General features: G+C 37.4%; 1 protein-coding gene across 4 annotated transcripts in view; it reads left to right on the top strand.

The window, feature by feature from the left end:
* agap1 (ArfGAP with GTPase domain, ankyrin repeat and PH domain 1) overlaps nucleotides 1-25,267 on the top strand; it is a 216,578-nt gene that overhangs the window by 149,845 nt on the left and 41,466 nt on the right. For all 4 annotated transcript variants that reach the window (XM_073870886.1, XM_073870885.1, XM_073870883.1 and 1 more), the window contains 3 exons: nucleotides 8,947-9,052; nucleotides 14,052-14,216; nucleotides 17,653-17,817. In XM_073870886.1, the coding sequence (XP_073726987.1) occupies nucleotides 8,947-9,052; nucleotides 14,052-14,216; nucleotides 17,653-17,817 (436 nt within the window). The remainder of the gene's footprint in view (nucleotides 1-8,946; nucleotides 9,053-14,051; nucleotides 14,217-17,652; nucleotides 17,818-25,267) is intronic.

Genomic DNA, 25,267 nt, shown 5'->3' with positions numbered 1-25,267 from the left:
TCGCTGTTTAAAATTTTCTTTAAGAAATACAATGGCAATGAAACGTCTCTCCTCATCATAAAGGGAAATTAGTATCACGGTTGTAATTGCATGTTCTGGTTGGCAGACGAGCACTGAGCTGTGCTTGTTTGACGTCGTTCTGCCCCCTCAGAGCAGGGGTGCTTTGTAAGGAGTTAAATTGGATGGTTAATTCGGGTGTTATTTACCCTGTAATTCATTAGCTTGGCCCTGCCATTGGCAGCGGGCAGGCTGTAATTTCACGCTTCGCAATAAAAGATGTCTCATAATCTGCTTCATTTAGCACCGAAAGAATTTAATGAAATTAACTGCAGCCCTAATTAAGACGGTGAATATTAAAGACCTGCTATCAAGCCTTTAACGAGTGTGACACGATCCGCCTTCTATGGGATTGGAAAAATATCATTTCCCAGGGAAAGGTTGCTGATGCTCCGAGCCATTTTGGCCAAGATGGCATTTTTGTCATGCACACTAACCTCCCGCAAATTAGATTTTTCCCCTGTATAATTTTAGTTTGAACATAATTTAACCAAATACACAAACATCAATCAGGCATCCCTGTTTAGATCTGGCTAATCTCTTGTTGCTAGTATCCATTGGCGTCTATTGGTTTAAACGTTCAGGGGAGTGTTTACTGTAAATCACTCATTAAGTTCCTCTGCGACCTTGACGTGTTATTGTTGCAAGCTAAGAGCCTTACATGGCCGTCTCTGGTTTGTGTTTTCGGCGAACTCTGACTCCTAAGCATTATTTAGTGAAGAATAGCAGTGTAGCTATGAAAAGATCAATTACTGGGTCAGTCCTGTTACGCAAAACATTTGTCTAGATCTTTGTCAATTACAGTGTATCTTAGAATATAAAATGATATTCAGTACAATAAGATATTCAATATATGAAGCTTTTAAAGTTGGTAACGAACTTTAAACTTTAAACCATGGGGTGAAATTTAAGTGATTACACTTCGACTTAAGTAGATCTAACATGATTAACTAAATTGTTTTAGTAAGAAATTTTCTAGAGTAGTCCAAATGTTGGTACTGTAATCCAAATGTTTCAAAAAAATATTTGTTGGGATTATTATATAGTAATGAATGGTAAAAAGAAAAAATATATATATTTTATGTTCTTCGCATAACAAAACCAGGTTTTTTCATTTCAAATTTCATTTTAGAGGGAAAAAACTTTAGGTCGGGATCCACCTGTGGGTGGGTTGTGCTAAGCTGCTTGGCTGTTGCAGTGAATGACACAAAAAAAGAGTTTAGTACAATTGAGAATTGAGGAGCTCAGATGCAAAAAAAAAAAAAAACGCTAAATGCCATGTTTGTCAAAAATGAGAGAATGATATTAACCAAATGGTTTCGGCACATGTTCATCAAATACTTTCGCTTCAAATCCGCTTAATCCCAGCCTCAGGCCATTCAGATACTGGTATGTTCACAGAATTCATTAAGAGTCTAATAAAAAAAATGCTAATCTACAAGTAAACTTGTCAGGCGCACAAAGGTTTTGCATCTAAGCTCTTCAATTAATGACTAGCAATGACAATGGTTTTGCTATTTTACCTTAGTCACAATGAAATTGATATAAAAACTTTTTTATATTGTGGTATTTTTGCAAATTACTTATTTTTAAAAAATTAATGTGCCCTCATAATCATTAATCAAAAATGCACATCTTTTCCACTCCTCAAAACAATCTCTCTTTACTTCCAGTCACGGGGTATGGCAGGTGGGCGGGTCTCGGGAAAAGATCACAGCGATTAGCAAATAGCAGCATGACCTAATCCCAACGATCAAATCAATTCTCGATGGAGAAATTTAAGTCAAGCCATACTTTTTTTTAATTTCAGAAGCATTTTACTCTTATACATGGGAGAGCAGGGGCGAAAGCACCCTTTTTCAGAAAAATGGAATAGAGACAGAGTGCAACGCGTTATAACCTGAAAACCATGCCCATCTGAAACAATCCATCTGTCTCCTTGTCATTTCTGGCTTATAGCAAAAAGCAGAATAATTCCTAAAGCTGCTGTGTGACAGGGGGAACAAGCCAAAAAATTCAGAAATACGTTTTTATAATCCGTCGACTCCCAAAAAACGAGCTTTTAAAGACACAAAAGTGGATACAGGCAACTTTTCATAGTACTACTATTATTAGAACTACGCCCACTGGAGGAAAACTTAAACAGCGATCCACTTTTGTGTCTTTAAATGCTCGTTTTTTAGGGTCGACAGCTTATAAAAATGTATTTCTGTTTTTTTTGGCTTGTTAGCTGTACATCTTGTCACACAGCAGATTTTAGGCATTATTCTGTTTTTGTCATAAGCCAGAAATGAGAAGGAGGCGGCCTCTCGCAATACAAAGTGAATGGAAACGGTTGGATTGCCCCCCCAGTGGGAGTGGTTTTCAAATTAGCATAACTGCGCTCAGACTCTATTTTAAAAGATAATGTATTAGACAGATATATTTTTGCTGTGGTCAATAACTCACAAGTGTGATTTATTAATACCAGGTGAAATTTTGAACAAATCTAATACAACTACAGTATTGTCAGCTGCGACGAAAGTAACACACAGGTGGGTCAGAAATAACACGACAAAACAAGATAGGTTTTTGTGTTACACTGGTTTTTAGTAAATATACATGACTGGGACCTTGTTTAACTGCAAACATATTTATTTTTGCAAAAAATATTGAAATTACATTTTCATTTAAAATTTCAGTTTTATCAAATGTTTTTAAAGCAGCCTGACAGTACAAACTTGAATTCTTGAAAATAAAAAAAAGTAAAAGATCGAACACTATAAAATTAAATCAAATTAAAACAATATATATTATTAACATAATGCAACAGTATTAACAGCTGGACAAAAGTAACAAGTGTTACAACGATATTTACTTTTTATTTTGAAAAACTAAGGCAAACTTCAGGATGTGTTAGAGTATTAAATAACCTGTAGATTGATCAGTACTTTAAAACATGAATGACCGCTTTAGGAATTTACTTATCATGATTGAAAACAGCTTTTTGGACCTAGATGCCCAAAACTGTAAGAAAATAATTCGATATTTGTCAGCTCTGTCAAGGATTGCGTACTAAAAATGCTGTCATAGTTTGGAATGCAGATGTAATCAGGGCTTAAAGAAAATCGCCTTGTTACTTTCGTCCTGTGTTACTTTGGCCTTGGTTCTCCTGTACGTCACAACGTGGGAAATAAGACAATTGTTACTTCATTTCATTTTGTATTTAAGTGTTCATATAATGACAAGGAATAACTAAAACCCTCTTAAAAAGAACAAATGTGTTGTTTTCCCCATATTTTCATAAAAAAATATTTGGATGTGAGATTATACCTGTTCTGGTGGGTCCTGAATGTAAAAGTTTGAAAGCCCCTGAATATGTCCCCCAGAATGCTTATAATATTGTTTTCATCGGTTGTATTTCCTTGACTTAATGAATGGCATTGTATGATTCTACACTCTTGTGCACTTTTAGTATTTATTTCCATTTTCAGTATTTTTGAGTATTCCACGTTTTTTTTGGAACATGTGCCTGAGAGAGTGTCTTCTAGGGATTTCCTGTCTTTAAATGATAAATGTCTTTTTGGGGGGTGCGGTTGGATGTGGGGTATCGTCTTGCTGCCTGCACCAACCAGATCAGATGGCCGCAGCGATATAAGAACTCCAGTTTTCACACCGTGTCAATCACATGGCTCCACTTCCCTCCCGCACGCACACGCATGCAGTCACTCACACTGACAGGGCCAGAGGTGAGCTTGTGTTGGGATGACACACTTAATTTAGCTTCCTTCTCCATGCAAACCCCAGGAACAATAAGCCAGACGTGAGCAAACACCCAACTCTTTGTTAAATGGCTGTCCAGCGTGGGCACGCAGGAGACTGATCCTGTCCACCACACTGACTACGTCCCCACCCGCACGAAAGTCCACATTCAATCCACAATGAACCTCTCCTTTTGTTACGGAAGAAATGGGAAGAGCTGAAAGAAATGGATAACACACTGATAACAGTTTAGATTGGCCTCTTTTAATAGAATAGAATAGCACAGATTAGAGGCTTTTGTTTGTTTGTGAAGTTTGTTGGCTTGTAATCACCCCTCTCCCTCCAAGGAAAAACAAAAATGAGAAATAGCAATGCTTTGTCTGTTTTCGCTCCCTCTTAATTGTTAATCTTCATTTGGGTTCCTTAGTGTTGCTCTCCATCGGACGATTAAACAACTACTCCTATTGACGTTCCACTAAAGACCATAGGTGCAGCAGTTATCGGCGTTGCCCTAAAGCTCTTTTAACTGCCATAGTGGGTAGGAAATGTCTGCATGAGATTTATTTTTTTGGCCCCCTGGGTTTTAGGTTTGAGAGACCTTGCATGTTGTCAGTCAGGGGACGGTAAAACAGAGGAAAGCAGGGTGTCACCGGTCCCAAAGCCTTAAATAATGAACGATTACTCGCATCACAGAGGTGATGTGGCGTTCAATTAGCCTCTCCTGCTGAATGATCGCTTGTCATCTTCTCAACGGGTGTGCAAAATTAATATACCTACATCCAAACCATGTCAAAGCAAGAGAAACGGCTACCTACAAAAACAACAGCATGTTTAGAGAGACCTTCTAGTAGACACAATAAAAAAGTTGTTTCTTTCTTTTGTTTCTTTCACAACCATAAAGCATGTTCAACTCTTTGTTAATGAAGTAATGGATATTCAGTTTATGTGACAGATTGGCCGCTAGCGGCAGCACCCTTGTTAGGAAATTAAAAATCTTGTCAACTTGTGTTTACCACACAGCAGGGTAGCCCGTTATTATTTTACTCTTCTCACATTTGAGCAAAGGATCTGGGCTGTACTGATGTATGAACTGACCTGAGGGAACTTTCATGTTCAGATGATGAGTAGAACATCACAGCAAATAAGAAGTTCTTTATAAAATGGGCAGTTCTGATTCTTCATTCTGATTGGTTGAAACGGGTTCTAAGCTGTGATAAAATACCCCGGTAAACCTACGGTTCAGACCGCATTACATAAGTATCACTGAGCCACTGTTGCTGCGTACTGATTTATGAAAATAAACACCACAGTTTTTGATCATATATTTATTTTTTGTCTATAATTGCACAATTAATGGCGATATCCAGATAAATGTCAATAAATATTGTTGAGTCATCTCATCAATAAAGAGAAAACGTTCCCTGAGGAGTTTCTACCTCAAATTCATATTTCCACTATCCACTGGGTGGCGATCTTAACCATCTTAAACACTGACACATTCACACAACACTAAAAACAATGTGTAAGTTTTGATCGCGGCTCTGAATCTGATCTCTTACAAAAGTTCTTCACTAAAAAATTATCTCTGCCTTTAGCTGAAAATTTGAGAGGTGATGGGAGAACAAATGAAGGTAGGATGAAACGGGTTTGGTTTTTAAAGCAGAGGGACTGTTATTTCATTTGATATTTTATGTTTATTTAAAGGCATTAAACTAAAACTGGGCAACTTAAAAAAAAAAAAAAAACGCTGACGGGAAAAGAGTTAAGCATGCTTCCAAGCAAATTTGATCATCACTTCAACAGTTGCCCAAAATGAATGTTAATGTATAAATTAGATGAATGTTGATTTATGAAAATAACACCACAGTCTTAAATCATATTTTCATTGTGTCTGCTGGATCTGTGTTGGTTGGGAACTACGCTCTGTTTCAGCCACACTTGATTCTGAGGAACTACTTTGTTTGGCGGAAGAGTAATATTTGTACTAATATGATTACAACTTATTTGTGTTTCATTTTATGAAACTCCGGTTCTTCAAAGCAACTGTAAACTTCCCTTACCACAACGTAAGGCTCGCCTCTCCCCTCATTCGATTGGACAATGGAAAGACGCGAATGACGTCGGGTGCTTCTCTGCTCTCAGCGCTCCTTCAAAAACGTGTGCACGGCAGGCGGCAAAAAAAAACGCAAGGCGCTCGGCGCGCATAAACAGCGCAAACGCTCCCTGCTCATAGAATATCATTCAAAAAAGGCGCCTGCAACTTCCATAAACGCTTTTGGTGTGATCAGCCCCTTACAGTGCATTTTATAACAGCTAAGGGGGCTTCGCGTAGTGCCTAACAACGACCCTTAGCTATTATAAAATGCACTGGTACCCCACTGCTTCTTGGGGCTTATTGCTTTAATATACAAAAATTACAAAATAATGTTATACACTGTTACTATAATATATACTGCAGCCAAACTTGACAAAATATAAATACTGCTGGTCAATGGTTTAGGGTCATACATGTTCGAAGCCAAAGTCAATTCAACCTAATACTTAAAGTTTTTTACTAGTGATGAGTTGACGTATTAAAATAAGGTGTTAAATTGTTTTAAATATTTGATCATAACATTTTTACAGTATACATTATTGAACATTTTATGAAAAACTGTATTTATGTCGAAATTGCACTTGCTATTTTATAGTTTTCATGAGTTAACTGCTACCGTACTTTCCGAACTATAAGCCGCACATATATAAGTCAGAGTGGACTATACGTTGCGTTTATTTAGAAAATTATTTCATAAAATCCAAGCCGCAGAACAGACATTTCAAGCCAACTAGCGTGAAGTTTGCATACTCATCATTCCACATTACTGAATCCATTGAATTACACAAATGCAGAAGCAGCATATAGTGGACTCTTGCGGCTATAGACGGTAATGTTGTCTCTTACCTTATAAATGTCAAAATTAATTCATACTGACTTACAAGGCGCACCTGACTGTAAGACGCAGCACCAGCCAAGTTATGAAAAAAACGCGGCTTATAGATCGAAAAATAAGGTATTCTAAAATTTTATAAAAAATTAATAAGTAAACTTTTGACCAGTAGTATCTAAAGAATACTTAAAAATTTGTTTGAGATTGTTTGTTCTTACTTTATTTGTTTGACAGTCATCATACAACTGTATTTCAGCCTCTTAAAGTTTTTTCACTTCAGACCGTGTTTAGATACCAATTACCACATAATTAGGCCAGTTCAACGATGTGTGACAGTGAAGAGATCATGGCATTTTTAGAGGAAATTAAGACTGTGAAATGACAGAAAGAAAAAACAAGAAAGCAACAAAAACTGACAGAAAGTTGTCTGTTCTGGTGTTGCACGCTTCAGCGCAGCCAGGGCTAGAAATCTATTATTATCCCTCCCGTCTACATGTTAATGTTTAACAAGTCCAGCGAAGTGACATGCCGCCTCAGCAGCGTAATTGCTAATCAGCCGACAGTTTTATTTTCTTCTTGCCTAATGAATTTGGCTGAAATGAGGTGTAAGCGGTCAGCCCTTAAACGGCCAGTCAGTTGCCACTGATGTGCGTAGGAGAGGAAGGTTAGCATTTGTGTCGGGGGTGCTAATGCGCTTACTAAAACCTTAGAGGAAAATTTCCTTGTGTAGCCCACAGTGTGGGTTTTCACTTGTTGTCCAAAACGTGCAAACTTGAGTCTAATAAACTCTGTCCACTTGATTCTAATATAAACATGCGTGGGTAAGAGTTTGTGATTTCTAGTTATTTTATGTAGGTGTTTACGTTGGTGTAAGTGAAATGATGTCAAAATGACGTTTCCTGTAAAATCATATCCAAAAGAGTAACAGTCACAGACAGTTTTGAACACTGCTTTTTATGTATTTGCCGAGTAATTAGGATTTGTTTATTTCTAACCAACACAGCTACAGATAACACAATTGTTTTAATAATTGAAATACAATAAATGTTTTTGTTAAAATCTGTCTTTGGTGCTGTAAAAAATGTATCAATTGGTTTAAAGTCCTAAAGTCGGGCCGACTTCCAAAACACACTTGTAGCCAATCAGCAGTAAGAGGCGTGTCTACTAACCAACATCGTTGACTGGGTTGCGTATGTGTGGGGTGGGTCTATTAAAAAAAGGTCCAAATTCTATTGGGGTAGGGACATGTTTGTTAATGTGATTTCAAATTCACATTTACGCACACACGCGACAGAGTTCTGTCTTCTCGGGTCCGTTCGGAGGCACACGTGAAACTTTTAGACCTGAACCTGATGAACCTGATCGGGTCTCGGGTTGGACCTCGGGTTTTCGGATCTAAGTTGACCCGTGAAGACCTCTAGTTGCCCGCCAAAGCACATTCTATTTATAGCTTCAATTTTAAAATGTATTTATTACATATTTTTTATATTAACTTGGCTTCTTTTATGCATGTTAACATTTAAAAAAATTATAAAACATATCAACAAGTAAAATAAAATAAAAATCAAAAAGTAAAAAAAAGTTTTGAGTACACTATATATAAACAATAGCCCTCCAGATTGTTTTATCCCCTTGCTCACAGAAAGGCTGGAGACCCCTGGTTTAGATTTTTTAAAATTGTTTAATATTTTTGTGAATTATTTGTGTGTGTTTTGTTTGTCAACTTAAAAGTGGGAAAGATATTTTGAATGTGGTGTGAACCTCTGTTTTAAATTTGTTAATAAATTGTTCATAAATTAGATACTGTAAATGTTTTTAATGTTAAAATCTGACCCTGCTTGTGAAACCCGTGTATTTGTGGTTTACAGTTTCCTACAAAAATATTTTTTATAATGTAAGGAACATTTTGTATAAATGTATCATTTATATCTTTAATATTATCTGAGTGAGGTCATGACAGTGATTGAAATGAAAGTAAAAACAATTATTGTAATCAAACTTTGATGCTTATAAGTCATAACTAGATTATGAGACTTTGGTCACATACATTAGTTTGCTTTTAAAACATTACTATTTATGTTTGAGCAACCTTGGCTCAACCAGTGGTGAGAGTTTAGAGTGGAACTATTTGTTTGGCCAGTTGCAGATATTTGGGGGGGGGGGGGGGGTCGACAGTTTGCTAATTGTATTTTGTAATTATTTTTGTTTGTTTGTTTGACAGGGCATGTTGCTAAAAAGAAGCGGCAAGTCGCTGAACAAAGAATGGAAGAAAAAATATGTCACACTTTGTGACAACGGAGTCCTCACCTATCATCCCAGTCTGCATGTAAGTACCATGACATATACACATCTACTTTCCACATCCACGTTGCCCGCCCTGTGAAATATGTTAAATACTCTTGTATTCAGTGTAACATCCAGTTTTTTATGCCCCATGACTTTTCGCTGACATTTAACAGATTACCGTGTCCGCCTCAGTAAGCATGGTGTCTCTGATACGGCCTTGTTCTTAATTATCAGCTCATTTGTTTGCACACGGCTGACGCTGTTGGTGTGTAATATTATGGCATAATGGCTGGTCATAATCACCAACTTGTATGACAGAGTGCATACATGGTAGTTTAAATTGACTTTTTTATTATTCCTCCTCTGTGCAGTTAGAGCTTATTGTTAGCGCCGATAAGTCCCAAAATTATTCTACAAATGTTGCACATATGCATATGAAAGGAAATGCATGCATAGATGGAAAAAGACTGGTGTCCTTTTTTTCTTTCACCCTATGAACGAAGATCAATTGAGATGTTGAGAAGTCAGTGTTTTATGATCTTTTAAATGAACAAAAAATGACACACTTTGTTAAGCGATCCAAATGAGCAGTGGCTTAATGTTTCTTTACTGGTTTTTCGCTTCCCGACCCCCGTTTAACTTTGGACATTATTGGTGACCCTAAAGAGTACCAACATTTTTATTGTCAAAATTGAACCTTAATGACTTAAAAATATTTTTAGAAACATTAAAATGTGGGGGTCATGTTTTCCTTATCCTTATATGTAATTTTCATGGTGGTTTTAAGGAACAACAGCACGTCACGGACCTGTTCATGTTGGCATTTGCCTTATTTGGTTAGCCTCTAAAAAGTAATTGGACATTTTTTTTATTTATTGGGCGGAGATTTTAATTGTATGTACTGCCATCAGAGATATACAGTATGTGACATGATCCAGCAAAATGAGTCACAGGTCAAATTTCAAAACTGAGATTTTGGTAGTCAAAGTCATACCTTGAATGGTTTTAAAGATATAGACATTTTAATTATGGTCGTCTGTCCTCTTTTTCCAATTGAAACATGAGAAAACCTGAGCAAAAAGTTTTTTGCCCGTTTTTTGTAAATATCTTTCAAAATCCATGCATTTTTAAAGGGATAAACTATTTATTGTACAGCTTAATTTGACCAAAGACATTAATATAAATGCTATTACAGTAAACCAGGCTGAAGCTCAAATTATTGTAAAGTATTTATTTGAATAAATATTTTAAAAGGCACTTTTACAAAGATTTACTAAAATCAGAAAGATTGAACAGAAGTGCTTTGGGAAACTTTGGGAGATTATTTTTGAATGTGTGTTCTTTGAAATTAGCTAAAAAAATATTATTTCATTGTTTTTCCACATTGTCGGCTCATATCTTAAAATGGAATGTTGCGACTAATTTCGCCAGAGCGGGTCACATATAGATATCACTGTCTTCTTCCTTCACCATCATTTTATATTATTTGCATCAAGATCATTTAAAATAAATCATACATGTCTCAGGGCTGGAAATTGCAACTATTTTGGTCGCATATGTGACCGAAATTGAATCTGTGCGACCTTAAAATATATTTGGAAGCATTTGTGCGACTTAACTTATATTGTGATGCTGCTGCTGTCCCAGGTTCAGTGTTCTTTCCAACGTTACATAACCAATCAAATTTCATCAAGTTCTTGCGTTTAATGAAAACCGCAGTTTGGCTAATATGAGCGTCAATCATTCCTTGTTGCCATGCTACGTTGGTACGTGAAGCGTTAAAATGTGAAAAGACGAACCGCGAGTGAGCCGATTACAGCCAATGTTACTACTGTATTAATTCATAACGACAGTCCAGATTTAAATGCGACTCCAGCATTGGAAAATAAGACTTAACGTTAAACGTTTGGCTTTCGGAGAGAGTGGCTTAAAGATTTCGAGTGTCTCTGCTATGAAAATGGCTCAATGTAACTTACTGTGTTTACTGTAAATCCTGTAAAATTGTGTTGGTGGCGGAATCAAAACCTTTTAAGCGCCAGACCTTGCTTAAACATGGCGAAAGTGCCAAGAACACAAGACGTGTCATGACAAATGTGTTTATTATTGATGGAGACACCGACCTGTCTGTCAAAGAGTGTTTGATAGTGTATGTGCGCATGCGTTGGTGAATGGACATGCAACAAACATCCTTGTGGTCCATGTTGATGTGGAACACGACAATGCTGATGATATGTTTTTGTTGTATTTTTTAAAACATTGCCTATTTAGTAGTAATAGCATCCTGGTAATGCAGTTATCAATACCAATATATATTAGCCTTCTATGTTAAGGTCACTTTTGTAATGTCACAATTAATCAGTGTTTTACATGTTTGCTAGATTTTCTATTGTAATCTTAATCATGTTACCTGTAATTGTTAAATTATTATTGCTGCTATACTATTTAGGAATCTATTCAGCAAAAAAAAAAATTAAATAGAAGACCAAATTTTAAATGCTGGCCATAGGATGTGTAAAGCCCGGTGGTGGTGTTTTATTTTTAATAAAATAAATCTATTAACATATACATTGTAGTTGTGGTGCTTTTTAATTTTTGGATGGATGCGCCTACATTTTTGCTGGTGCTCCTAACTCTTTAAAGTTAGGAGCACCAGTGCTACCAAATAAAAAAGTTAATTTTGAGCCCTGCATGTCTCTTTCATCATGCGCATGCAATGAAATGGCATAAAAAATCCAGATAAGCTGTAGATATTTCAGGGTAAAGATCTTTGCACATTGGGTCCAAAATACTCTCCGAAATCTTCGTCCGTCATAAAAAAATGCGGATAGGGTTTTATTTTCTGCATTTTTCACATGCGTATCAAGCATTTTGAGAGGTGTTTTGACATCAGAGCGACCATACAAGCAAACACAAAAAACAAAAATAGCATCTGACAAGTTGATCCACATCGTCTTGCAGCACAAAGTATTACAAACAAAGTGAGGAATACAAAGAGACAGAATATAAAGACAGAGTGAAAGTGTTGTGATTGTCAGGTATGCTATAGACCACACTGGTGCATTTAACTCATCATACACATCAGTGTTAGTTTAGGGACAACAGACTAAGCAGTGCACGGAGCAGTGGACAGCGGCAGCAGCCCCAGCAGAGAGGAACTGAGAAAGCTGCCTTGCTCAAGTTAGCTAAACGATTGCTTGTTGCTATTCATTCATTCGCAGTGAATAGTGCTAACATTACAAAGACTTGATTTTGTATTGTTTTGCGAATTTTTTCGGATACAGTGTGCAAAGATCTTTGCGTTGAAAAAAGCAAAATACATTTTCAGAAATGTAATTAACACTCAAAACTTGCACTCATTAATTCTCCAATTAACAGCTTCATCTGGGTGAATTAGAGAAGGTGTGCGTCATCATATGACGTCCCCCTACTCTCTTTGGCTGTGAACAGGTTCCTCTCATCAGCAGATGTCTGCTACATAGGCATCAATTACATTGTTTGTGGAGGCTAATAGGTTGAAACTCAGTCAGGGCTCTTAATTGCTCAACTAAGTGAAATAGAAATCTCATTAATGTTGCTGATTAAATGGATACATGCAAACTAATTAGTGAAAATAGCTTAGCTATGTTTACATGACATAGCTCAATGTTTGTTTATACAATGTTGTTGACTATGGGCTAAACTTAGGCTGTTTTGTTGTCGCATCATTTTTGGAACCAATAAAAAGCAGCAGCATGAATAATGAAAAAAAGCTGACTGAAAATCTCAGAACTGGTGGGAACTCCTTTGAGACCTTGAAGATGGTTGTTGAATGAGTACATTTTTATAAATTCTAGGCAAAGGATGTCTACACTGAAGATGCTAAAATTATTTTTTTTATTAAGTTGTCACAACATAAATCCCATAAATACACTTGTGTCTATTATAATTTAAAAAAGGAACAAGTAAGTGTCCCTTAACTTTTGACTAGCAGTGTATTTTTTATATAATAAATAATAATTTTGGGTATTGTTTATAATCTGCTTGTCTAAATAAATGCTTTTACAATTTTAGCACTTCTCAAAACAAATGAAATTAAAACAATTAATTTGCGCAGTCTTTTTAATAGTCGACTAGTTGGCGATTAAACAATTACTCCTGCACATCCTTCGTTTATTTTTACGTTACCCAATTAGTCTTTAGTATTGTGCCATTTAATAGATTCATCTCTTAGGAGCATCAAATTTTTAATGCACATCTGCCCCTAAAGTGTTCTGCAGTGGCCAAACTCCTCGCATCTGAGGACGTAAACTCCCTTAACTAAATCCCTCAAGTGGTTTGCCATCTCTTATTTTAAAATCAAGAGTTACATATGGACAAGTCCCAAGAGTGAACGTCCTGGATGGGCCACAATAACATACCTTCTTCATTACACCGAGTCTTTTGACTTAATGAGCAGAAGCGAAGCTTCAAGAGGACCCCAGAACGTACCGTACATCAGCTGAGTGCCAATCATATAACACAAAGCCCGGAGACTCTGTGTATGCGTGCCGCATCGAGCAATTTGGAACACGCACAGAATGTGTCCATCTCTCACTAGAGGCCAACAAAAGGGCAATTCAAAGCCAAGAGCTCTCAACACGGTTTAACAAGCCACAGGAGAGCCCTTCAGGAGTGGCGGGCCAACAGCTTGCGGCTGGTAATTGCATCCCTATTAGCATTGAGTAACTTTCATCATGATCGCAAGCAAAGCCACGCGCAAATCCCGACAACGCAGTCAGAATCCATGCGCATGCCGCGATGGCATGCTGTGATCTGTGGAAACGGATAAAGGGAGGCTCGGAGGAAGATTTTACACGTTCAGTAAAAGGCACTGGGTGTTTTTCCAAATACAAAAATGTGCCGATATATGATACTCTCCACCATGAATACCAAATATGTTTATATCGATCTCCTTACCTCTGGGGGGTGGGCAGAATTAACTGTGAGATGACAAAATGAATTTACTAGACACTTTTCAAGCAAGGTTTTCAATAACCATTTTGTCATTTGTTTAACTGCATGATTACATGCAGAATGTTCATGGAAAAGAGATTGACCTGCTTCGCACTACAGTAAAGGTTCCAGGGAAGAGGCCCCCGAGGGCCATATCCACGTGTGCGGCCCCCAGTCCCAAAACTAATGGGCTGACGAAGGACATGAGCAACATGCAGCTTGGACAGACACCAGGTAATGCAGTGAACTTTATAGAAACCTAAAATAAAAATGTAAAAATACACGTAGATTTAACAAATGAATATACTCACTATAATGTTTTTTCAAAGTGCGGTGTGTAATTAAAGTTTCACTTTCGTTATGAAACAGAACTGCAAAAATAATAGGTTCCAAATTAGGGCTGGGCAAAAAAATAGATTTTTCGATTAATCGTTTTTTTTTACCGTGGTCGATTCTCAAAGAGCAGAATCGTAGGTTTTTTTCCATATTTATTTCCGCAAACATTGAACGTAAGATTAACGTTAATCTAATTACTAGTCTTCTCCACTAGATGTCACCCTCTTTTTTGCCTTGAGCAATGTTACCAAGGAGCGAGAGTCATTCATTCATTCAGTGCTTAAAATTGTGGTTTCAGGTGCTTCATTGACGTTTATGCCACCTTCACATAAAAAGTCAGATGTATGGAAGCATTTTAGATTTCGCAAACAAGACGACGACAATATTATTGTGGCTTTTAATTTCTTTTTATTAATTACCCACTTGTAAACTGCTGTTCACTGTTCTTTTTTATTAATATAGTATTTGTATTAAATCTATATTCATTAAGTTGAATCGACAATCGAGTATAAAAACCGACCCGAGAACTGGAATCGAAAATTGAATCGAAATCAAATCGATTTGATAGGTTGTGAATCGAAATCGTATCGATCTGGAACATCTGAATCGATACCCAGCCCTATTCCAAATACAACCCATCTGAAACCTAGCCCCATCCTACATCTTGTAATAGTCAAGCTAATGGTCAAATTTTATGTTATGTTATTTATTTTACTTTACCTTCAATTTGTTTATCTTCCAATATATATGTTATGAAACTTTATTATATTTGCCAACAGAACTGTGCAGCTTTATTTATTTACAGAAATAAACAGTTATGTATTGTTTAGATAATCTTATACGCACTCAAAAGATCAACAGTATTTAAGCCCCTCAAGGAGTGTTAAAGACCCTTCACATGCACACACACACACACACACACACACACACACACACACACACACACACACACACACACAAGCACCAGAAGGGCCAAACTAATAGCATGAATATTCAGTGACCCATAATACATGTACTAATTATTGTCATGAATATTAATGCAATCAGAGCTCCTTTGCCAGTCAGCCAAGTCAGAAATGAGCACTAATGAGGGATAGAGGGAGGGAGCTATAGAGGAGAAGAGAGATAATTCACTCAGTGGCACACCAATGAAAGCTTTTGTAAGTCAAGGATGTGATGAGAACAGCTGGGTCACCAACACGATAACACGCACCTCTGTCTTAACATCTCTTTCAGTGAAAACTCAAATTACGCACACATTCATTTATGGCATATCTTTAGATGCCGCTGGTCCTGCACCATGTAGTATGTATGCGGTCCCCTCCCTGCCCTCATGCATTGAGCGTTTGTTTTCCTCCAGTTGCCCGTCGATGTAAAAATGTAGTTTTTCAGGCCTCTCCTAAAGCGCGATCAGCTTTTGCCATTTACCCAAAGGTGCTGCCGCTTGATTTATCCGCTACAATGGAGATTAAATTGAGTCGTGACATTTCATTCAGTCGAGTTTGTAACGGGCCAGTGGAGGCCCGTGGGTACACCTTTATGCAACAACATATTAAAAACCAGAAAAAGAAATATTTACAGAATGCTTTTTTTAACCACGCCAAGCTTTTTGTTGTGGCTGTAGACATTGCGATTGATGGTTGGTATGAGCACATCAGCATTATTTATATTCTATGTTCGGCTATTAAACACATGATTAAATTATTATAGTGGGCTTGGTCATAAGGCCAGAAGTCTTAATGTTGATTGTGTTTTAGCTCTTTGTGTGCATCATATCACATTTGTTTGCGCTCAGTTGCATTTGTAACATTATTAGTGCGATTAGATACAACTTGCCAGGATGTCCACTTTAATCACAAAGTCAGATGACTCCATCCTGCAGTGTAATGATCATTTGTGATAACTTGACGTCACTATTTATGATTATTGACAAGAGCACATCATAAATGTGAATCTGACATATGCTTATAGTAGAAATTCAGTGGGAGCTGTGCATTTTCAGTCAATGTAACCAGCAATGCTTTGAAATATATAGATATATAGATGGTTTCAGCAGAAACAACTCAAACAAATGGCTTTCGTCGCCAACATATTCCTTTTAGATAAATTATTTATAATAACAAGCAAAATAAATAAATAAATAAATAACAAATAAATTATTACCTTAGTTAATTATTACATTGAGCTTACGTTATTGTGTAAAAGTAATGTATATAATGTTAACAATATTAGCTTGAATTCTTGCCTGGCTGCCAAACCTCTCTTCACACAGCAAATTATGCTCAACATCTCCCCTTATCTTTAAGAAACGAAACATTTTCGACTAGGTAATTTTCCCAGTGATCAGTTAAGCCACTAGCCAACCAGTCCCTCCAGAAAAACAGGGTTATGCGATCGCATGGTTCAATGCATAATCAGCCAAAGTCCGCATATTTATGCAGGGGCCGCATTTTTCAAATACGCCGCACTTAACCGCATAAATTGCAGATTTCCACACGCAAAATATATAGGGAGTGCATAATTTCATAATCCCCGTATTTTTGTAGCAAAAAATCACATATATCTTAGCAGAAAGTTGAAAAATGTTGCATTTACTTCGCAAAAGCGCAGCCATGTCCCCTGTGGCTATGGCAGTGTTTCTCAAACTTTTTCTGCCATTCCCCACTTTGGAGGTAGAGAAGGGTTTCGAGCCCCACCTGTCCCCAGTCACACCAACAAAATGGTAATCATCTTGGTTTTCTCTGCTGGTGCTGAATATCCAGTTTTCTTTTCATTCTGTGTCACAAACTTATCCATTGTTAACTTTTATACTTTGTTAACTTTTATAACTTTTATAGCCTATACCGCCTAATATTAATAGAGATTACAAAAATGACAAAATTACCTCCCGTTTGTCAGGCCCCACTTGTAATATTTCTATTCCCCACCAGTGGGGCCCGCTGGGCTATGGGAACGTTATGAAGTGACGTAATTAAGCGACGTGAACATTATTGAAAATCAAGGATTTCAGGATTTGTGCCCACAACAATCACAAAAAAAAACGTTAACAAACAGACCAAATGTTAACTTTGAGCCAGGTGCGTAACTGTGAAAAAGCGTCTGCGCCCAATGAACCTGCCTATGAACACTTCCACTTACATAATAAAAACCCAAATAAACAGGCATTACTCTTTATCATGAGTTAATTTCAAGGGAGGACAAACTGGAAAAAAGACAGACTTTTAAAAAGACGTGGATTATATAAAGTTCAAATTTTATATGTCTTATATATATATTCATTATAATTATCATATTAGTAAAAAGTAAATATTTTGTGTATTTTTCTGTTTTCCAGGCTCCGTGACCAGCAGTTCTTCTGTGTCTCAGATGGCGAGCGGCATCAGTCTGGTGTCGTTTAACAGTCGGCCCGATGGGATGCACCAGCGCTCGTATTCAGTGTCCAGCGCTGACCAGTGGAGCGAAGCCACAGTTATCGCCAACTCCGGAATCAGCACAGATAGATACTCCTTCACACTGCCATTGGCTTTTCCTTTGCACGGCGGCAGTGTCGGCCAGACACAAACAGAAAGCAATGATTTGTTATCCCATAGTTGTAAACTTACACACACACAGATCTATTGATTCCTGTGTCAAGATTTAATGTTGCTGTAACTGTTTATGAAAGTAATGGGCACTCAACAGCAGCACGTAACCAAAGACTCATCTGTCACTGACAAGACTGTATACAGCAGAGAAATGGTTTGAATACAATGTTTATCAGACAGTCACTTTTTTTTTCAAGCTATTTTTGTGAAATCCTCTTCAGATTTACACAGTGGGAAGAGTCTCGATGCGTTATGTTTATTTGTATGTACACATAGACATCACTGTGGCACTGACAGCTGTCAGGACTGTTTATTTGTGTGCTGTTGAGCTACAGTGACATGGCGTGACGTGTCGTTTGACCCCTGCCTGTATCTGGCCCCGTGTTTAACCCTCATAACACTTAAAGCTGTGAAAAGCTTAAACGGGCTGCCGATCGTGACCGCAGCATGGCACTAAACACACAGCTGAGCCACGGATCCCACACATGACTGATACAAGAGAGATTGTGGTGTGGTTCATATGCAATATATGCAATGCATATGACGCCATAAAATATACGTGACCCAGTCTGTGAATCCCAGCTAAAGTCATTTTTGAGAGTTGGAGATTTTTTAAATAAATGCATCTAACATAATGTAAAGAACATTGTGTGAAAATGAGGTCATGTGTGAGGCCATGTCAAATCAATGATAGAAATCAAACTTTGGTGCTCCTAATCTCAGATATTGAGACTTTAGTCTGGGTTTCACAGTCGCTTATCTTCAATCTTACATTTTTTTAGTGTTGCTAATCATTTCTGGTGGCACAATGGAATTTTTGTATTATTAGATTTTCCCTGAGGTTTACTTTTGTGTGTGTTAAAACATTTGAAAGCTGTTTCACATCACTAAAAGGATTAGTCCATTTCCTTAAAAAAAATCCAGATAATTTACTCACCACCATGTCATCCAAAATGTTGATGTCTTTCTTTGTTCAGTCGAGAAGAAATTATGTTTTTTGAGGAAAACATTCCAGGAATTTTCTCATTTTAATGGACTTTAACCCTCTGGGGTCCGACCATTTTGGGACACTGTCAGAGGTTCTGACATGCTCTTACATTTGGTCTTTTTTCAGTTGCTTTAAAACATAATAATGGCAAGTGTCTCATACCACTGTGTTCAGCACAAACTGGGCTAAAATATTATATGAGCTACATGTATGTACATGTTTGTATTTTTGAGAGAAAAAGGTTTATGCGTGTTTTTTTTAAAAAGCTAAAATTTTAAGTCACTGATATAAGTCCACAAAACTCATACTAAACATGTTTTAACAAGACTTTCCTAAACAGAATCTAGTAGTCTAGAGTTTTTTCTTTAAAATGATGTGAAAATCATCCTGCCTACTCATTCACATAAACAAGTATATTGATTTAGAAATTGTAAGACACTTTTTGTTTAGAGGGGCCGTATGCGAGAAGGATTGATTGACAGCTAGCAAACAAAGGCTCGCATAATGAGCTGCATAATGAGCTGCATAATGAGGGAGGAGGGAACTACAGTAAAGAATGTGAGGACAAATGAACATGTTTGTTTGAGGTTTATTAAGAAGTTAACAATATAATCAAAATAGAAATGAAGGTCAGTAGGACCCTATTCAAAAACTTAACTTGTATAAGAAACTGATAAACAACAGAGCTGTAAACTTCATGTGGCTCATGTTACCATACAACTTTATGTCCAAAGAGTGTAAATATGTTTTTCCACTTCATAGTTTACTGATGAGAGGGATGCAGACCTGTAAGAGAGTTATATACAGCTGTTAGCATAAATTGTCCACAGAAATACCCTTACATACATAACTGATGGGTAAATGATAGCACTTGTAACGGTGGTCGCCTAAACTCAATATACTGTATAAAAAAAAACTTGGCCTAGGCGGGTTTCGAACCCGGGTCTACCACATGGCGGCCTAACGCACTACCGCTGCGCCACCATTTGGTCACGTGATTTGTGTCTTTCACACACCTAGGTAGACTGGCCAAGGTAAATTTATAATTAAAAAAAAAAGGCGAGTCTCCGTGTAAACAACGCGGAGCTCATAATAAAACGGTGTCGCGTGTAAAACGCAATGTATGGAATGCGTTGCATGTAAACAATATCATATTACAGCAGACCCCCCCAGTGCAGCATTACTCAAAGTTGCCATGAAGGATACGAAAGTGTCTACTGTACAGCATGTAACAATGAAATCCGCCATTACGTGATCACGCGTACTCGTTTGTAAATAAGCATGTAAACATGGAATCTTACAGCACACACTTAAAAGACACAGCAGTGCAGCATTACACAAAGTTGCCATGAAGGATACGAAAGTGAATAAATGTGTCTAACACTGTACAGCAAACAATGAAATCCGCCATTAACGTTACGTGATCACGCGTAAGTTACTCGTTTGTAAACAATGCGAACGTTTTTCAATCCGAGGCGTGCAGTCTGTTGAGGTTGCTTATGTAGGCTGAACTGCACAAGCCATAAGCCATATTACATGATAGCAAATATAAATGAAGACAAATGACTTACAGTTTCTTCAGGAATATATCCGCCTCCATTGCGTCTTCCATTGTTGTTCTTCTTAGGTAACGTTAAAGATAAACGCTTCTCTTCCTCAATGTCCAGACATAAATGAAGATATTCCTCACGTGTGTGTATAAAGTTTATAATCCAAACATGCGGTAAAATCTTTAAATCTTATCAAACATTACGCTTTGCTGGTTTGAACAGCTCGTCTCTTCATTACCATGTCAACAGCGTGTGGGCGTGACCGCATTAGAGATAATGAGCTCAGCTAGGAAAAACGGTACTCTCTTTACTTCAATGCAGATTATATAAACAGGAAATATTTGTTTTTGATCATAATTAGCTTTTTTGAAAGTAGACATTTCAGGCTTTCTTTGGATATGTGTATTATGTTTGTGTGACGAGTATTCGCTGAGTTTCAACTAATTTTTGTAACGTGATTTGAGAGACAGCTGGCGGAGACAGAAATGTCTGAATGAGCACCCTGTTTATTTTATTTATTTGACAAAAACACAAAGATCTGTTGTTATTGTGAATGTACACTAATTTAAGAGGACCCTTCAGAGTTTCAAATGATGTCAAACACGTAAGTGTTTGATTATTAATGATGGAGTATTTTAAGTTGATTCTGCTATGATAAGGAGAAAACACGTCAAAACGCGTCCCCGCGTTTTTGGACCCCTGGGGGTTAATGGACCCCAACACTTAACAGTTTTAATGCAGTTTAAAATTGCTGTTTCAAAGGACTCTAAACAATCTCAAACAAGGAGTAAGGGTCTTATCATTTTTTGGAAATAAAAAATAAAAAATACGCACTTTTAAACCACAACTTCTCGTCTTCCTCCGGTCCTGTGGCACCTCATCACATCAAGAAGTCACGGATGACGAATGCGAAACTATGCCACAGTGTTTAAAAGTGTGGAGAAAGAGGATCGTTCCGACATTGTTGTATGATACTAATTAATGTCTTTGTGTCAGTTTATTGTTTAAAATGGTCTGCAAATGTGCGTTTCACATATGTAACACGTGACCTCTCGTCGTCTTCACGCAATTACGTGAGGTCGCGCTGGTGCGTCACAGGACCGGAGGAAGACGAGAAGTTGTGGTTTAAAAGTGCATATTTTATTTTTCTTTCCAAAAATGACAATCGTTTTGCTAGATAAGACCCTTATGCCTCGTTTGGGATCGCTTAGAGTCCTTCAAAACTGCAATTTTAAACTGCATTAAAACTGTTACGTTTTGGGGTCCATTAAAGTTCACTAAAACAAGAAAAATCCTGGAGCCTTCCTCAAAAAACACAATTTCTTCTCGACTGAACAAAGAAAGACATCAACATTTTGGATGACATGGTGGTGAGTAAATTATTTGTATTTTTTTTTTCAAGAAAATATTTTTTTTAAGAAAATGGACGAATCCTTTAAGAGGAGTCACTATGTAACTGCAGTGGGCTTGTGATTTTTTTGGTAACTACATTGAATATTTTTTAATACCTGGCATAAATTGGTTCAATTTTGAGTGCCAGTGAGAGCTGTTATGAACTAAGTAGAGACAAAGTCTAATTTACATGAAGAGAGGAATCACATTGATACCCAAATGGTAATTAATTTACACAAAACCAAACTCTGTAGCTACAGTGTAGCTATAAATATTTTATTTACAAAAAAGTTTTTTGGCAGTTATAATATAGTTTTAATATTTGTGTTTTTTAGTTATAATTTTATTTTAGGTTTAAAGAGACAATGTGTAGTTTCCTAAGTATTTTATTAGTCAAAATCAATGTCTTTATTCATAAATATGTCCTCATTGGTGTCAAATTACCTCCGCCGATGATCTGACTTTTTTTTGTAAGCTTAGAATTTCTTCTTTTTATTTACATTGAACGGGTAAGTCTTAGAAAGCTTCCATGTCATTTTGCCATATTGAAAAACTATTATAGCAGAGAGGGACAAATAGCGCTAGCCTACCACAACGCGTTTTCGTTCAGAACACGAGAACCAGCTGAAACAGACAAGGAGATCGGTGATTACATAATGGCTTCCGTAGTTGCAACATGCATTTGGAAAAGCGAGGCGCTAGAGAGCACTAATCGTTTGAATGCAAAATAGAATTTCACCACTAGATGGGGGAAAATCCTACTTATTGTCCCTTTACTGTATTGAATGTCTAATACATTTTTTAGTATAGTTGTGATTTTATCAACTATAGTAGAGCCGGGCTCCAGACTTACTTTTTTTACTAGGAGCACAGTGGCTCCCAACTAAAAATTTTAGGGGCGCAACCAGAAAATTTAGGGGCACACACCGTAAATCAACATACTAACCAAATATTCACATTTCTACTAATTTCCACTGTATTACTAATAAATACTTTAATGATAGATGCAGAAAGTACAATGTGCTGTTTCAAATTCAGTGTCACATCACAAAAAAAGGTCAAATTTACTGGTCGCACATGTGCGACTGGATGTAAAATTTAGTGGCACACTCTCAAATTTTGGTGGCAGTCTGGAGCCCTGAGAGCACTAATAATTGCACATATCACGGTGGTAGAGTTACTGTATAGTATCCATCATAAGCCTCTTCTTTAGTTTTACTGATATCCCTTCCGAAAGGCTGAGTGAACATTTTGGGGATGTGGTGGGCTGTTGTGTCGTTTGAGTACTTGTGCACTCCCCCAGGAAGCTCTTTTATAAATAACATTTCTGCCGGACTAATGATGTGTCTGTCGGCGGCCTGACTGGATCAGATGTGATGGCTGGATGACGGGAGTGCCGGACGCTGATTGCTTGTCACCTCTCGCCCCGGGAGCTGGCAGGAATGAGATCCTGTCTCTCTTCTGAGAGAAGAGAGGATGGAGAGAGATAAGTGGTTGCCAAGTAATTAACTGAAGTTCCTCAAATAAATGTCTCGAGTAGCTGCGCTGAAATGGAGATACTTGATTGAGTAACGCTTAAGCTACACTTTTGTCTGCTAATAGATTGTAAGCCAGGCAGTGAGAGAATTTGCTTTTTTAGAATTATTATATATTTTATTTCTTAACATTGTCATAAAACGTGGGGTATCTGTTCTTTAGTAGAGTATTTATTGAAAGTCAGACTGATAAATGAGTGACTGTATTTCTTCACGAATTATTATGAATTTGAGGAAACTGGCTGACCACTTTACTTTCTGGGATCTGCGTTTTTTCTCTTGGAAACCTCGTAACCTCCCTGATCTCTGCTTCTTTTCATTTCGCAGACATTTTCCATCATAAATGTCAATCTTCATTTAAAACCACTGTGTCACAGAGCTTAACAGAATGTGCACTGTAAAAAAATACTTTGCTGCCTTAAATTTTTTTGTTAAATCAACTCGGATTTACAAGTCATTTCAACTTACTATTATTTATCTTGACTAGAGATGAGTTGTTATAACTACAGGTGAGTTGTTATAACTTATAAAATTCTGTTGACTTTTTTCAACTATATTTTATAAGTTGTGACAACTCATCTGTGTTGACATGACTTGTAAATCTGAGTTGATTCAACTAAAAATTTTAAGGCAGCAAAGTATTTTTTACAGTGTGTTGTTGCAACGATGCGCGTCCGCACAACCACATATCCCTTATTTCAGTCTTCCTGATTTTTGTACACAGGACACGTTTTGGAAATGTTATGGCAATGTTACTAGGTTCACTTTACAGGAACAATCCCATAATCAATTCCAGGAGGTATTTGCGTTCACACCAAAGGTACTCTGGCAATTTTTGGGCAAGTTTCTGAGCTTAGCGTGCTGTGTGAAAGGGGGTTATGAATGCACATCTGACATGTTGTAGTGCCAGTTGTGTGTGTTCTTGTGTACACGTTCATTAGAATATATTTATAACCTTGTGGTGTTTGTTATGGAAAATGAAAGACTTTTATAAATTAAACTGCTTCTGTTCAAGGCTGAAGTGTAGCTCTACAGATTACTTTTAAAGTGTAATTGTACAAGCAGGTCAAAGTTGGTACAATTTAGGGAGGCAGCGGTTGACACTTGGCTGTGTGCTGTCTGACTGTGTTGTCTTACATCAGGACTGACCCGTTTGGACTGAACATGGCTGTCATTTGAGAAACACAGCCTCAGTAATGAGCTCTTATATTCCAGAGAAAACAAAGCCAAGTCCGTTTCAAAGAGATTAGATCGCCTCCAGTGATTTGGTATCTCTCTGTCTTTCTCCGACTACACATTGTCCTGAAGACACTGGAGAGTAGTGACATCCCTGTCTCTTTACCTGAAGCTTCTACTGGCCAAAGCATATACATAAAAATGTTCCCCTATGGCGGTTCTTGTCCCGCCTGCTTAATAATGGAAGTCATGAGTGTGTCTCTTTGATTACAGATGTTGTGTTTCGGTGCTCTGGGCGATCTGGTTGGAGGAGGTGGTGCAAGCTTTTGCCCCCCCTAAGATAAATGCAGGTTCACCCCAACGTCATATCACACGACTTGTTGAGTTGTGGACCCGTTTTTTTTTAGTGAGGTTGTGTAGCAGATCTTTTATTATTTAATTTGGGCTGCTTGTGTTCCTGCAGCTAAGTTGGTAAAGCACAGAACCGACAATGTTAAGATCACGGGTTTGATTTCCACTGGTAGTGGTAATGATAATAATGTATAGTGTCTCTTTTTTCTCCCTCTGTCTTTCTGCCTTGTGGAGGTGTACAATTTTGTCTCTAGTGTCTTTGGACAGCTCTTTGCTCTTGGCCATGTTAGTAGTTGGATTCTTACTGATTGTATGGGGTGGACAGGTGTCTTTATGCAGCTAACAACCTCAAACAGGAGCATCTAATTTAGGA

The sequence above is a fragment of the Misgurnus anguillicaudatus genome, chromosome 8 (genome assembly GCF_027580225.2).
Source record: "Misgurnus anguillicaudatus chromosome 8, ASM2758022v2, whole genome shotgun sequence".
Lineage (NCBI taxonomy): Eukaryota > Metazoa > Chordata > Actinopteri > Cypriniformes > Cobitidae > Misgurnus > Misgurnus anguillicaudatus.
This window is presented reverse-complemented; position numbering and strand designations above follow the sequence as displayed.